A 16,092-nucleotide genomic window follows, 5' to 3' on the forward strand; every position below is an offset into this window, starting at 1 on the left:
AGTTTACTTTAATCAACTGAAATAAAAATAATAAAAAAAAATCCTTGATATTTCCGCCGCTATACAACCTCGGCGCTTGGATCATCCAACCTGGACGTCGGCAGTTTATGTATGTATTCGGACCCTCGCTAACTAACCTAGCTCACTCCCAAATGAGACGGTATGAGATAGAAATGGCAGGGATCAGTCCCTCAAAATCAGAGAGAGAGGGGAAAAAAAAGAGGCAAGAAAAGACAAGGACCACAAGCCGATGGGCGGGTCGGAATTATATTTTCGTTCGCGATATTTACAATTAATTCCCAATCAAAATAAAATCAAGAACAAGGAAGAGAGAGAAAACTGGACGGCGGTGATCGGCACGTGATGATCATCGGACGGTGGAGGCGACCGCATGGGCCCAGAACCGGAGGTGGTCCTTTAAGTCCACCCCAGCCGCCGCCGCCGCCGGGATTCTCCAATTCCTGAGCATGTTTTCCTCCTCCTCCTCCTGGGCATCCCACGCCTCCGAGAGGTACGGCCTCGAGATCGCAGACTCGTCGACCAAATCGGAGGCGCAAGACGAGCCCTCCTCCGCAGGTTCCCCGTCTCCGGCCGCCCGCTTCCCCAGCCGCTGGAGCCCGGGCACGATTGACATCAGCCTGGGGTCCGCCTCCGCGTCGGAGAACGTGAAACCCAGATCCATGAACCCCTTCACCTCCTCGAATTCTAGCTCCGATAAGCTCCTGCTGCTCACCCAGCTCCTTCCCCTCCTCCCCCGCCGCCTTCGCGTCGCTGCCACTGTGCAGATCTCGCCGCTGCCGCCGATGGCCCCGTTTCGACGGGCCTCGTCTTCGACGGGAGCTTCTTTGCCGGAGAGTATGGTCTGGAGCTTGGGAGTCTGGATTCGGAGCTCCGCCGAGGGGTCGGCCTCGTCGCTGAGAGATCGACGGTGGCGCCGGAGGTGAAGTGAGGGGCGGGCAGCAGGAGGCGGCTCCGAGGAGTGGGATTCGGCGTCCTCCCGGTCCAAAAGCGGCGGCAGCGGTGGAGGCGGCGGCGACGGCGGAGAAGGGCGGAGGATTTGGCGGTGGAACCAATAGAGATCGAAGAGGGTCAGCACGTGCGCCGCGTTCCCTGCTTCCTCCATCGGCAAACGCGCGAGTGGATGACTGTCGGTTGAGGTGGAGAGAGTATAAATGCGGCCGCGGAGCTACTCGGAAATGACGCTTCTTTGATAATGTATTACGGAAATGCCACGACTTCTCTTTCAAATTTCAACAGACGTGAGTTAGCACGTGATTAATTAAAGGGTTAATTAGGGAAGGTGGAGGTGAGCCTCGCGTGGAAAGGGTGCGTTGCGGTGTTTGGCCGGAAACGTGGGTCGTGGAATGGGACAAAAGGAGACGCGACCGTGTAACGGGTCCCGTGACGGAGTATCTTTCCCGGGTTACTGCTGAGAGAAGAAAGGTGTGACGGAGACGGGATAGCTGTTGAGAATATTACCGGGCCGACGGAGGCAAAGCCGCCAAAGTGGATCCCGTCATTCAGCATTAGTCTAGAGCCGGCAATGATTGGCATTATATCTCTAACGTGGCTGAATTTTACTGGTCATTCGTGTAAGGAAGGAACGTTATTAAAAAAAAAAAAAAGGCCATAATATATTATTTAGATATTAATATCATCAAAGTATAGGACCCAAATGATATTCACTATATAATCTTACTATTCTTCACATACTTCTCGTGTTGAAATTTTCCTATTCTTATTAGGTTAAAAATCAAAACCTAATTAAATTCAATTATAATCATTGCAAACAACATGAATAAATCTATATTAAAGTTTTTAGTAGTCTAAATAGATGCTAAGTTGGACCTGCTCTGAAATCACTTATAATGATTCAAAAATTTACTCAAAATTAGGTCTTTAATGTCACTTTAATGCTTCTTTAATGCTAAAGGACTTTTTTGAGAAAAAATAAAAATGGGGTGATTCTCGCCACATGGAAAAGTAACTTTTACATGTTTCTCATGAAAAAGACTTTCTCATAAAATGTGCGAATCATATTTTCATGGGAATGCAACCTTTTCATTTTTTTCTTTTGAAAATTCTAACCAAATAAGAGGCATCTCATTACTTTTTCATTGACTATATTTTTTCTCCTTTTTTTTCCGCAAACTAAAGGAGCCCAAAGGAGGAAGAAGCTTTCATGGTTTAACGTTTTATTGTTACCAACGAAATTTGGAGACCGAAGGGTACAAAGCGAGAAGGAAAAAGAGTTCCGAAAGTGATGAGAAAGGATCGAGCCGACAGAACCGTGCAGTTGCGAAGCCCCATCCAAACCACGTGCGCCGTCAGCCTAAAGGATGAAGCTTTTTTTTTTAATATATACAAAGAAACTTCAGATGGCATCAAGACAAGAGTTGATAGTGGAAATATTGGGTGCAGCCGCTGCAGCGACATAACGGAGAGCACGAGTAGAGCGCATGCTTCACGTTCACTGATAGGAAGGCGCTGCTGGCTCCAGTAATACACGTCAAACGGGGTCCTGTTTGTATCTTTTGCGTGAAAGAATTGATTCACTTACTTCAATCGTGGATCATGCAATGATCGCTTCGAGATCCATACAACCCGATAGAAGAAAGATATTGGATTGTGCAATCCAACAGTTGAAGTCATAAAAGAAAATCAATTATTTTTTTTGCACTGGTGACACGACTCGAACCCTATCAAATGTGCTTAGCTGGCTACATATAGGTGATGTCAAGCTTAATCTAGATGCCGGGCCCAAGCTATCTTGTGCATGCTTAACCTAACATGTATGGGGCCTAAAGGCAGTCCAACAAATTATAAGTGGATTTTGATCAATCTCATTCCCTGCATATAATTACGTGTATGATTCCAAATCTGTATCGATAATTTATAATCAAACCTTTAGCAGAAGAATGATTCATTAATAACCAGTATCATTATCTATACGATAAATATTTTTAAATTTATATTTTTATTATATTTATTTAATATATGTGTCACACACGCACATACAAGTATTCGTCAGGTTAGACTGGGCTATCGGGTACATAAATTATTGGGCAAGCTCAGCCAAAAGTCTTTGTAGCTCAGCCCATCCCATAAAATCTTGGCCCCATCTTGTTATCATGCAGGCTGGATCAAGTTGAGTATCGGCTAGCCCGGCCCAATATGCATGCTAGCTGGATGCAAGGAGGGTTGTCCTTTTTCTTCTTTCTATACGAGTAGATGGACCTCATGGACGTAGGATGCAACGGTGGAGAAAGTTTCACGTCACCGACAGGACAATCTCACTGCTGGTTGCGTTGTGGTCACGAAATTTGCTATTGAGATGATGGCATAGGCTTCAAATGTTGGTGAGAGGCCTCAATCGCATGCATTGACATTTCGTTTGCATTAGCAAATGGTAATTGTAACAAGTTGAAATAAGAAGGTTGTAGGGGAACATGTAGGTCATATAATGGCCGGACATTCTAGGTTACTAATAGATCATGCAAAATTTAGTCCACCTAAGGGGACTCAACAAAAGTTAGTCACATAATCAAGTCCTTAAACCTAGACTAATCCTGTAAACAACCGAAAACTGAAGCTAGCTTTAGAGTAATCATACGAATCGAGGTACCCTATAAATGGCATTCCTCGAAGTCTTTTCTCTGTGCATTTAAGAATTGCGGTGCGGGAACCATCTATTAGATTTATAAGATGGAAATACCATCAAACTCATAAATAAAAAAGGCTTTATCTGAAAGACCATGGCTCACTTATTTTGTCTTAGACAAAATGAAAAAAAAAAAAACATTTTAAATGTAGAATCGCCGACTTGATGAGCAATATCCTTTCTGGAAAAAATAATCATGAGATCCTTCTGTTTATGAGGTTTGATCTTCTGGTAGTATCTTCCTAACTAGCTTTAGTTTCAATCAAGCGCCATCCTATAAGCTCATCAATGGCAACCAATGGCCTAGCACTCCCAAGCCAGCACATATGATGAAAACAAAAGGTAATGGGCTTCAGAGATTGAATCCGTGTAAAGCCAAAGCCCATCTAACTGAGCCACATGTGCGAACATCCTGCAGCAGACTAATAAGGCAAGAATACGTGGAAACATTCGACAACGTAATAGTTGCTGGTGCGTGTCCCCTGAGATATGCGCAAAGTTGTCTGAAGTCTGAGCCTTTAGGGTCAGGAATAAGGCCCATGTAGTACAGTACTAGGCCAGTGCAGGGCCCACATACGACCACGTAAAACACCATTCGGTCCTGCTGCTTTCTGGCAACGGAACAAAGCCTGGAATCACGCATCCCAGATCTTGGTCCGGGGGCGATGAAATCCAATTTACACCATAAAGACCAAGTAGGTTTCCTGGTTAACGTTCTTTCACTTTATGCATCAAAAGACTTGGGAATGGAAGCATATCCGACGATAATGGTAATATGCAAGCACTCTGGAGGTGACTTGCGGGGTTAAGCTATTTTGGGCTGTGGGCCTGCCTGCCGAAGAAGTAATTGCCTTATAAACCGATCCCACTAAATGTTGGGCAGATTTCTGGAGAGAACGGAGAATGTCCTAATCCTCCAAAATCTAAATTCTACCCTCTTCTAGCATTTAAATTTTATTGCTATTCTGATTCTGATTACGAATCGAACATGCTAGAGGATATGGCCATTCCGATTTCCATTCTAATCTATCGTGAACCCGATTTCTAGTATGGTCATGAATCATTTATGTCTTTTGAGTGGGTTTGCAACGGAGTGGATCACTCAGGTGGAAGGGAGAGTTGGGCGCAGGCCCGTAATAACGACATATTCCAAGGTCCAAAAGAAACAACCCATCTCTAGATTATGGATGCCATGGAATGTCTAGAGCAAAGGGAAATCCTGTTGTCAAAATATTTGCAGAAGAAGAGAAAAACCAAAAAAAAGAGAGAAAAATAATTTTATTTCTCTGTTCTATCATATTTGGTACATCTCAAAGGTTATAAATACTCGTATACGGACTCTATACAAGAAAAATAATGTAAGTTGATATAAGATCATGCTAATAAAGAAAAATAATACTCGTTAATACAAGTTGTTATATGATTTCTAAAATTGCTCTAATAAGATCATGCTAACAAAGAAAAATAATACTGATCGATACAGGATCACGAAAATAAAGAAAATAATATGGGCTGATACAACTTATTACGCAATCTCTAAAATTATGCTAACACCTCTCAATCTAGCTTTTTGTACATGTGGGTCCTTTGCACAGCCTTACCTTGACCCTTGTGAGCCCACCTGGTTCTCCTACTAAGAAGTTTTGAATAGCCGTTTTACCAGCATGATTTTTTTAGGAAAAGAGTAGGCCAAACTAGGCCTTACCAGTTTTTTGTTTTACGAGAACAAGATGTAAAACAAGAGTGTTATCGATATAATCCGATATTATTTTTCAGATTTATACTGCGGCATTTTAAAAAGACTATGATAGAGCAACGCAGCGGTGCAAAAATAACTCCGGCCTCAATAAAAATCATCTGTTGGGTTAGTTTGAGAAGAACTTTTGACTGATTAATAGAAAATTTTAAGAAATTTTCTTCCCATATTCTCTTCTCATTCCTCATCCTTCTTCGGTTCTTCTTTTCTATAATATGTGAGTTTAGACCTCCATCAATCTATATGTGCGAACGTATGTACGTATCCATGGGAGTGCTGATGTTATCTGTTAGTAGCCAGTAAATATATTTTATCTGCTAGCCTGCAGCTGCTTGCCAACAAATCCATGATTTAATTGTCTTCTCTAAAAAAATTTGGTGCTAAGATCTATTAATTACTGCTGATTATAGTCCCTCTTGCATGATCCTGTAGGAGTACGTTGGTGCATCTCTCACCACCTACAACCATTTGATCTTTTGAGAGAGTTAATTTATGCAAGACGAAATCAAGATTATACATTTGACCTAATACTCTCAAGTGGAGATAATCTTCTCTGATTTTTTTCGTGCTGTTAGGAAAAGGAGAGAACAAAGGTTACTGAAAAGAAGGAATATGCGAGAGCATGTTCCTTCTTACTGGTCCCAAGCATCCTTTCTTCTCATTCTTAGCTATCAGGCTTTCTACATCATGTGGCTATCAGGTGTTGAGGATCAAAAAGTTGATTCGTTTATGTGGAGCTTCGACATCGCACATAGATATATGTTTACATGCATAGGAATATTAGGAGAGTCTAGATGTAATTTGTTATTAGGAGGTGACCTGCATCAAAACTTTTGCAGAGTTAATCTAGTTCACATCAATGCTTCCTTGGATTTGCAAGTGCTAACAAAGGATTTGATGCTCAACACTTGGTTAGATTGTTAGGTTATTATCTAAACTATTCCTTTTTTACTTTGTCTGGAAGTGCTATATTTTTGCTTCAACCCACGGGACATGTAAGGAGTGTCATTGTGTTCAAGGCAAGTCTCTATTTATAATGTAAAAAAAAAAACCCTTGGGGTGAGACTGGCCTCCAAAAACTTCCATTGCTTGCATATTTGAGTAGATGGATAAATGTAATCACTCAGACCCTCCTTTTATCATAATTTACTCTTTTCTCTCATCTTTTTGATTTAAATTTAGATAAGAATGAACTATGGCTGCGGATAGGACTCACATATTGAAATATAATAAAAATATGGTCTAAATCAGAGGAGTGGAATGGCTATCTGCTATCATACATGTATATCATGTGCAAGATTCTAGTTTGATTGAAAATTTTACTCTTAATTAGTCCTTCATTACGATGGCTATTTAATATATAGCCTCTGCATGCTGGTATATATGAACAACAAGAACCTGCATAGGAAAAAAAAGCACTTAAGTGTGTGTAAGTTAAGGATTAAACATGAAATGATGACTATATTAGGATCCGTTGTTAAACAATATTTAACCAAAGAACCCACTGTTCTCTATGTTTGGCTTCAAATAAGATCTACTTAAATCAATATATATGAAGCTGAATATGAATTTTCGGGGGAAGGCTTGGCCATAGTTATGGATTTATGGTAACAATTAGAAAATTTAAGTGCATATACAGGCCTGCATAATAGATAGCAATCTTTTTTTCACATGAAAAATTTTGGTTTCATAGCTTTACTTGGATTGAATCAGCATACACTAATTTGATTTGTTCCACATCAAAAAATTCTAAAAAAAATTCTAAGGTGGAGTATGATTATTGAAATTGGTTAACCAGTCCCGACTTGGTTGGTTGGCTGTCTTCTTCACTTGGGAGAAGCCTAGAGTTCAAACTCTTTCGATAGTATTCCTACTATGTTTCCCTAAATTTCTATGAAAAAATAAACTTTGGGTATCCATGACCTCAAATCTAGTCCACCTCGATCGAGATGATGTTCTTCAAGTAACCTTTTATCTTTTCTTTACTATGCTTCTCTTAGGATTTATCTCGTGGTTGTATTGTTAAATTTATCTCTCTGACACATCCCTAGGTCTAGACTAGTGATTTTCATTCCTGGTGGATGGGTGAAAGGATTATTCTCCAGTGAATTTGTTGGTGTTCAAGGCTACATATATATGGTTCACCCCAAACAAAAAAGCTATAAAGGTGACTTAACTTGGGATGAAGCATGTACAATTCTTGTATGCTGCACGATGCATTGATCCATCTTCTGTAACAAGCACACATGTTTCTCCAGAAATTTTATCCATATGAACTTAAAAAATTTTCACATAGTAACCTTATATGCATGAAAGTCGACATTATTTGGACTAGTTTGAAAACTCGCATCGACTATTTACATCACACTGCCTCCTTATCATCTTCTCCATTACAGTTTTTTTCTTCTTTTTTCTTCTTTGGCAAGTGATCCTAGAAACCCTCGATCTTCTAGTAACATGGCATAATCTGAACAAACCAATCCCCAACTTTACTTCCAACTTAATTATGCGCACTTTCATAAACTCTAGTTGATTTCTCATTCAAGATGAATACATCTTCCAAAGTTGAAGTTATATACTGGCCATATAACGCTGATCATATGCATAAAACAAAAGCAAATCAATACTTCAGCATAATCTCAACAAACCAATCCCCATCTTTACTTCCAACTTAATTATGTGCACTTTCATAAACTCTAGTTGATTTCTTATTCAAGATGAATACATCTTCCAAAGTTGAAGTTAATTATATACTGACCATATAACAAAAATATGCATATAACAAAAGCAAATCAATACTTCAGTGCACCCACCTTTAGGAGACTCGGATCCACATGTCTTCTTAGCTGCATGTATCGTTTGATCGGGGCTTCGTTGGGTGGCGGGGGTGTTTAGGCCTTGCGGATGGATTGCTGGGCAAATCTCCTTTGGCAGCGGGTCTGCTCCTCCAGGACCGATACGCCTCACGTACCAAATGGCCGGCGAGCGTACCGCTGCCTCAGGAGAGTTGGCCCGGTAATCCACGCCCGGCACTTCATCGTCGCCGCTGGCCGGCAGGCAGTGCCACTGACCATCCGAGGTTTGCGTTGGGTATTTATAAAGGTCCGGCGTCTCATCAAAGATAAGGATATGGGCATATCCGAAAGTAACAGCAGCTCTGGTTTAGGGTGCCGACGGTGCAAGTTTAGAGGTCTGTGCTCCAGTGCCGGGACCTTTGCTTCAAGAGGGAATATTTGTAGGTCTGCTTGGTGCGCCCTTTCTGTAACCACACTTAGTACAATAATGCAGGACCTTATTCCAAAAAAAAAAAAAAAAAAAAAAAAGCTTGCCGGAAGGTATTAATAAATTTCACATACTTTCTCTTTTTAACCTCTAGCATTCTTGCTAGGCTAAGAATATATATCCATTCACATCTACACACAAGTACTACAAATCCAATCTCAAACATAACAACAAACCTGTGATTAGCCCAAATGGGCAGTGCTGGAGTGTTCCCTGTTCTACATAGGGTATAGGCTGAGTTTGTTTTAATATCTTGATTTACAACAATGTAGGAGCTCATCCAAAAAGACTGCATAGAAAGTATTATTTGAATTTTTTGATTCTATATAAATATCCAAGATCTACCAAGTATATAGTTATATAGGGCTAAATGTATACCCGCACGGGTCTTAACACTTAATTTGGGTCATGCATACAAAATGCATGAAACTGAAACAAAAATCTCTCATGCGAGATGTATATACCTTGCAGGTGCAGCATAAAAATTTTACTGATGGTTGTTTGTTAGTACATTATTTTCCTCTCTCTCTCTCTCTCTCTCTCTATCAAAGTTGAGATAGATTTGACCGTGTGCTATTATCATGGGCTACATGGCAAGTTTTGAATGTAAATAGGTTCATGAGTATAATTCTATATTATTTTCGTGCAGTAGATTGGATCTACTCAAAATTTTGGTTCTGTTCGGTCTAGTTTCCTTCATTTTATATTTATACAATGGATGTTACCCCTCACACGGCTAATCGCATGGTTTAGACACAAATTGGGGAGTATGATTGCCTTCTACTCCACATGCGACCATGGACAAACTACTTCTCTTCATACGAGACTTTCAACCATCATGATATAAGCTGATTCACAAGTATGTTACTCAAGGTAGATATTGTCCGCTAGGTTACGTTAAAGTAGTGCATGCATGCACCCAATTTGATTCTATCAAAACTTAATCCATAATCATTCTAGTGCAACTTATAGACTCAGAAAAGGGGCTAAGAACACTTCAATATTCACATTTTTGAATGCCATTTACTTTAAAGAATAGCGTGGAACTGCCACCATCGATCTTGAGTCCATCTCAAGATCTCTCTGCTGCGATTTGATCTAGGAAAAAAAAATTCTGTTCTAAGCTGACATTGACAGAGGATTCTGATATGAGCACATCCAAGTTAAAGGTATCTCCCATCCCTTAAGACATTCAATCTAGACTGCAGAGAAGAAATTTCATTTATTCAAAAAAATTATTCTGATCAAGATGACATGATGACCTGATGTTTCGTGAAGATCACCTAAAGGTGGATCCAATAAGCACTAAACTTTGCCAACTTCACGTGTGTGATCTAATTTGGCTTTATAATAAGAGGCAAGTTTGTTGTTCCCCAAATGTTTATTAATGACATATATCTTGATTTTGATGCATTATTAAGTATTCCACTTTTTTTTCTTCTTAAAAATCTTATAACATTTCTAGTGATCTCAAAGCACAACAACATTCTAAAAGCAACATAATGTGATGATAGAAACACTTGTAAACTAAGGCAAATCCATGCATTTTTCAAATGATATAACTTAATTTTGAAGCTCTGCTAGTTTGTGAAGGGTTGTGGATTTCAATACCTTGATGAAAAAAAGAGCTATAAAAACTAAAATATGTAATCATAATGAAGAAATGATTAAGGGTTGTGTATTCTTCCCCATTTGCGTGGGGCATGCTACCTAGCCCACAAGTTGAGCTATAAAAGCAAAAAGTTAAAAATGAGGAGAAAAAAAAATCTCATGAACTAGGAGATCATGAGCATGATTTGTTGGCAAGAGTGAGCGTCATAATGAACACAAAATGTTGCCACAACGGTTATAAAAATGTTATCTTTACCGAATAATACCAATCGCATCCAAGCTAGCATAGATCTCATGTCCTTTGTGACTTCTCTTCTCCTCCTCAATTCGATGCCAAAAGTCCATGTGTCCAATGAGATGAAACTTTTTGAAAGAATAGTCTTCTTCGCTTCTGAAAAAAAGAGCAGCTGTTTACGTGCTATGCGGCCTTTCGATGGCACCTAGGGTCGTTCTATATATTCCCAATGTCACATCTTCTCTCACGAGTCCCTCACATGCCTATTGCTGGTAATTAAACAAGGAGATCGCCAAAATCTTTGCAGGATAGAGGAGAAGAGCATCGAATGGGTAGATCCGGTAGAATGTTCCACTACCAGCAATATCAGGCACAAAGTTAGCTGTGGCCATAATGCCAGATAAAAAGGTGATTCCTTTGAGGTCTATTCAATGCTTTCGTATGCGTGTGTATTTGACGCATTTAAGAAACTACGTACGTCCATGCATACATTAAGGCATGAAGCTAAATGCAAGTCACTAACGTCATATCAGTACTATGAACCCCTCCCAAACCTTCTATTACTACTATACGTCAACTCTCCTGGACAGCTTAAGGAGATTTTGTCAAAAGAGGCCATCGAGACGCATCTAGAATAGAAACTTGTCATTAGTTTAGAGGGCGGGGGTAAATCAAATGGAAAAGTTGGTGAGAGATGAGAAACAGCTATCAACTTTTGGAGGATATTTGCAAGGGAACGAGGACCACTGTAAGGTACTGCAACTCGAAAAGAGAAAGATGAGAGGAGAAAGAGAAGGAAGCTTCTGAGGAATAGTCTTGAATCACAAGCATAAACTTAGGCATATCCAGAAAACATTTGCAAGTCGACGCACTACATAAGTTTATACAGTCGCGACTTGGGAGATGCAGTGTCCTTCCCATATTTGTCCTATATTTTTCGAAAAATATACCGAGAATGCCTGTACTCGTGTTTGAACCTTAGATCTCTTTCTAAGGGAGAAGAATATGAGCCAGCTCACCCTAAGCTTGGTTAACTTTACCTGTGATATATGACTAGTTGTTATTTTCATTTTTACTAACAGACATGGGAAAGATCTGATCACAAACTTATTTACTAAGGAAATGAAATAAAACAAAATAACAAATTAAGAAGTGCATCAATATGAGGATATCCCACTGCTCCAATCGTCCATCTCTACTGTATGTTAGTTGCAGAGTTTTGATGAGAATTAATGCTATAGATCTGGTACATCACACCCTTATTTGTTATTTATTGAACTTTTACTCATATACTGATGTGTTATGCATGTAACAGCATGTTCTTGCAAACAGCTTCACATCGACAAGAGATATCCTAGTAATTTTTCATATTAAGGGTTCAACCATCATCCAGTAGTTGTTTCTGTAAGCCATAAATGCCATGCAACCTTCCTTCCAAGGGTCTACTGTATCTGACCTCAAATGCAAGATCCTAAGTTTATTGCACTCCAGTCGCTTTGGACATTTGAGAGTCCATTGGAAGATGCGTGCTGACTTCAAGCAGCAGATGTAGATGGCTCTCGATTCGTTACGTTACTCGGGCCTGACCCAGAGCCCAGATGTTTAAGGTTTAGATTGGGCAAGCTTATTCGGCTCACCCAAATGTTAGAATAATTTCAAAATATGGGCTTACATTGATTGCATATTTTTGTTTTATAAAACGGGTTAGACGTATGGCTCAGAATGGTACTATGGTTAAGCCCAATATGATGTGTGATCATTTTGTTTTATGGGCTTTGGTGCACCTTGGATGTATAGGATTGAGTCCTATTTATTGTGGTACTTTTGGTATGTAGGCCAGGAAACCCAATTAGGGTTATGGAGCCTTTAATGGGAAGGCTCCTCTATGTTTCCTATATATAGGCTAGGTCCCCCTCTCCTCTCCATATGGTTGATAGCTTGCCCCATTGACGGCTATCTTTTGTGAGGAGCAAGGAAGGGAAGATCCAGCCGCTATTATTCCAGGTGATTGAAGAACGTATTCAATATGTCTTCCGCAGGTATATCCCTTAAACTTGAATACGGTATTATTTTGTGATTCTAAACCTTAGCATGTTATTATTTATGACTAACAATTGGTATCAGAGCCTCCATGCTAAGATTAGAGTCCTTCATACACAATTATGATTTCATCTAGACTTACGGATTAATTTTATGCATCGGTGAATGGATCTTCTACATAAATCTGCATACACAGATTTTTCATTGATAATCAAATATCAGGTTTGATTTTAATTTAAATCTGCCATTGTATATTATTTTCGGATTAAAAAAAAAAAAAAAAAAACTCTGTTTTCCTTCTCCCGCATACATCCTTCATCTTCTTCCCGTTCTACAACTCCTCTCTTCATGGGCTAAAAGAAGAAGAAGATGAAGGATGGCAAGGGGCCTTCCTCGCCGCTGGCCGGCGCCTCTGTGCCGTGCGACGGCCGGCGGAAGGAGGCCGAGGCGGCTCGCCCGCCACCACCGCGGGCGGACGGCCGCCCCACGGTGCCACAGCAGGCGGACGCCGCCGCCGCTGCGGGCCGCGGGCGCGTCCCAAGCCACCCCACGGCCGGCCGCAGGCCGTGGGGGCCTCTCGGCGTCGGGGGCTTTCTTTCGGCCACCCCACGGCCGGCCGCAGGCCGTGGGGCCTCGCGGCTTCGGGGGCCTTCTCCCGGCTACCCCACAGCCGGCCGCGCAGCGGCCCGGGGAGCCTCGCCGGCCGCTCGCAGTGGCCGGCGTGGGTGGCAGCCATGGGTGGCAGCCGCGGGCTGCCACCATGGGGCAGCCATGGGTAGCAGCCACGGGCTGCTTCCCAAACAAGGGAACAGCGGCGGCCAGGAAGAAGATAGGCCAAAAAAAAAAAAAAAGTTTTAGGGTTTTGCCCTTTGATTGGGCTTGGGCCTACTAAGCCCAACCTGAATGGGTCCATGGTTGCAGGTTGGGCTCTTTTATATAACCAACCCAATTTTATTTAATGGACCATAATGGGTTTTTAGACCTGGGGCTAAGAGTTAGTAACCTATTTAATTATTATTTAAATATTGAATAAGCTGAATCAAGGCCCTCATGCATATTAATTATTGAGGTGTTAAATTAATAAATTATTAAATTTTGGACATCTCTTGCTGCCATATATGTCTTTTGTAATTAACATTTTTTGTTTAATCAATCACATATGTTGTTTTTGATTATTTTTGTAGCATGTTTAATGGTTATGATTTTGTCACATAACTATCATTTTGTGATTGAAATTGTTGGGCATAAAGACTATCCTTATTTTCCTATTTGAGAATATTTTGAAATTGAAGTGGGTGGTAGCCGCCAAAGTGGCACACTCACTGATATTTATCTGATTTTCTCAAAAAAAAAAAAAAAAAAAAAGGGTAGCATTGCATTTTGCCAGATCATTGAATGCAATATCTTGCCCGAAGGTGTTATTGTGTATAATGATTTGGAAAAATGACATGAAGTGATTAATGGGATTACATTAGCCTAGAATCATTCTTCTGCCCAAAGGTGATGGTGTTTTTGACAGCTGATGTGATTTTGTTAATTGGCTTCATGATATGTCTTAAGAGGACCTTATAGCGTGTTGTATTGTTAGCCCAAAGGTGACTTTACAATGATGCACCAAGGCTCTTACCGTAATTAGATTTATATGTTTTTTCAAGTTGATTACGGACTATCTAATTAATAGCCCAAATTGATTAGATAGATATGTTATCATCCATTGATTGCATGCATCACTTTTGGATGATATTAAATGAAATATGTTGTTTCCACAGTCTTGAATGCCTCTTCTCTATCAAGCCAATTGTCTGCCGTTCAAACCTTGACTGGAAATAATTATGTGAGATGGAAACGAGATATAGAAATAGCACTGGGTCTCTTGGGTTTAGATTTTGCTTTGGAGGAGCAGCCTTCAAAACCAACAGATAAGAGCACTATCGAATACAAGGCTGAGTATGTCAAATGGGAAAGAGCTAACAGGCTATGTTTGAAGATTATCAAGCGTTCCATATCTGATTCCATTATGGGTGCTATACCGGACCACGACAATGCTAAGAATTTTTTGGATGCTATAGGACAGCGATTTGTTGAGTCCGATAAGGCTGAGACTGGGGACCTAATGGATAAATTTATGAATATGAAATATGATGGTGTTTGTGGAGTTAGGGAGTACATCATGAAAATGTTGCACATAAGTTCTAAATTGGAAGCCCTCAAAGTTCCCATTGCAGAGCCTTTTCTTATCTATCATACTCTTAATAGCCTTCCTAGCCAGTTTAATCAGCTTAAAGTTGCTTATAATGCCCAGCGTGACAAATGGGATTTGAATGATTTGATTGCTGTGTGTGCCCAAGAGGAGTATAGAATACGTCGTGAGACTGTAGAAACTGTGCAACTGACCCATCAGCCTTCTCAAAACAAGAGGTCTTCTCATAATCGTAAGGGCAAGTTCCATAAGGGCAACAAACCTCACTACAATCAGCAGAACAAAGGATCTGGTGGGGAGACTTCTGGTGGTCCTAAAGGAATTATGAAAAAGAATGACAAATGTAAATTCTGCAAAAAGAAGGGTCATTGGCAGAAGGATTGCTTTAAGTTTAAGGCTTGGTTGGAGAAGAAGAAGATTTCATCAGGTATCTCCTTGGTTTTGGTTTGTTTTGAGTCTTATTTGATAGATGTACCTTTAAATTCTTGGTGGATAGACTCTGGTGCAAGTATTCATATCACTAATTCCTTACAGGGATTAATAAGGAGACGGAGGCCAAGTGAGAATGAAGTGAACCTATGCGTTGGAAATGGAGTTCAAGTTAAAGTTGAGTTTATAGGAGCAGTGAAGTTATCCTTGGAGTCTGGTTTTTCTCTTATTTTGGAAAATATATTTTTTGTACCGACGATGAGACGGAATTTAATTTCTGTGTCAAAGCTTGATCAGTCTGGATTTTCTTTTAAATTTAGTAATGGAATGATTGAACTATTTTATGACTCTCGTATGGTTGGACATGGCATTTTGTGTGATGGTTTATACAAATTGATTTTGGCTCCAGTTGATGAAATCTCTTGTGTTACTAAAGTTGGAAAGAAAAGGGCTTTAATTAGTGAATCATCCTCTATATTATGGCATAAGCGTTTAGGGCACATTTCAAGAGAGCGAATGGAGAGATTGATGAAAGTTGAGATTCTACCCTCTCTGAATTTTTCGGACTTTGACACCTGCATAGATTGCATAAGAGGAAAGCTGACTAGAACTACAAGAAAGGGATCCACTAGAAGCGATGGTCTTTTGGATCTAATTCACACCGATATTAGTGGACCGTTACCTTCTACTATATGTGGGAACAAATATTTTATAACCTTCATTGATGATTTCTCGCGTTATGGTTATATTTACTTAATTAATGATAAATCCCTCGCTCTTGAAAAATTCAAGATATTTAAAATGGAAGTTGAAAAACAATGTGGGAAAAGTATCAAAGTTGTGAGATCTGACCGTGGTGGTGAATACTATGGTAAGTA

At 40.2% G+C, this 16,092-nt stretch overlaps 1 protein-coding gene across 1 annotated transcript; it reads right to left on the reverse strand.

Annotated features, from left to right (window-relative positions):
• Positions 1–228: 228 nt before the first annotated feature.
• On the reverse strand, positions 229–1,156 carry LOC148700522 (uncharacterized). Its single transcript, XM_088709465.2, has one exon. It carries the CDS (start codon positions 1,121–1,123, stop codon positions 368–370), a length of 756 nt encoding a protein of 251 aa, XP_088565591.1. The 5' UTR covers positions 1,124–1,156; the 3' UTR covers positions 229–367.
• Between the last annotated feature and the right edge of the window lie 14,936 nt (positions 1,157–16,092).

This window comes from Phoenix dactylifera, chromosome 12 (genome assembly GCF_051530095.1).
Source record: "Phoenix dactylifera cultivar Ajwa chromosome 12, Ajwa_hap1_PhDact_Kaust_v1.1, whole genome shotgun sequence".
In the NCBI taxonomy this organism is placed as follows: Eukaryota; Viridiplantae; Streptophyta; class Magnoliopsida; order Arecales; family Arecaceae; genus Phoenix; species Phoenix dactylifera.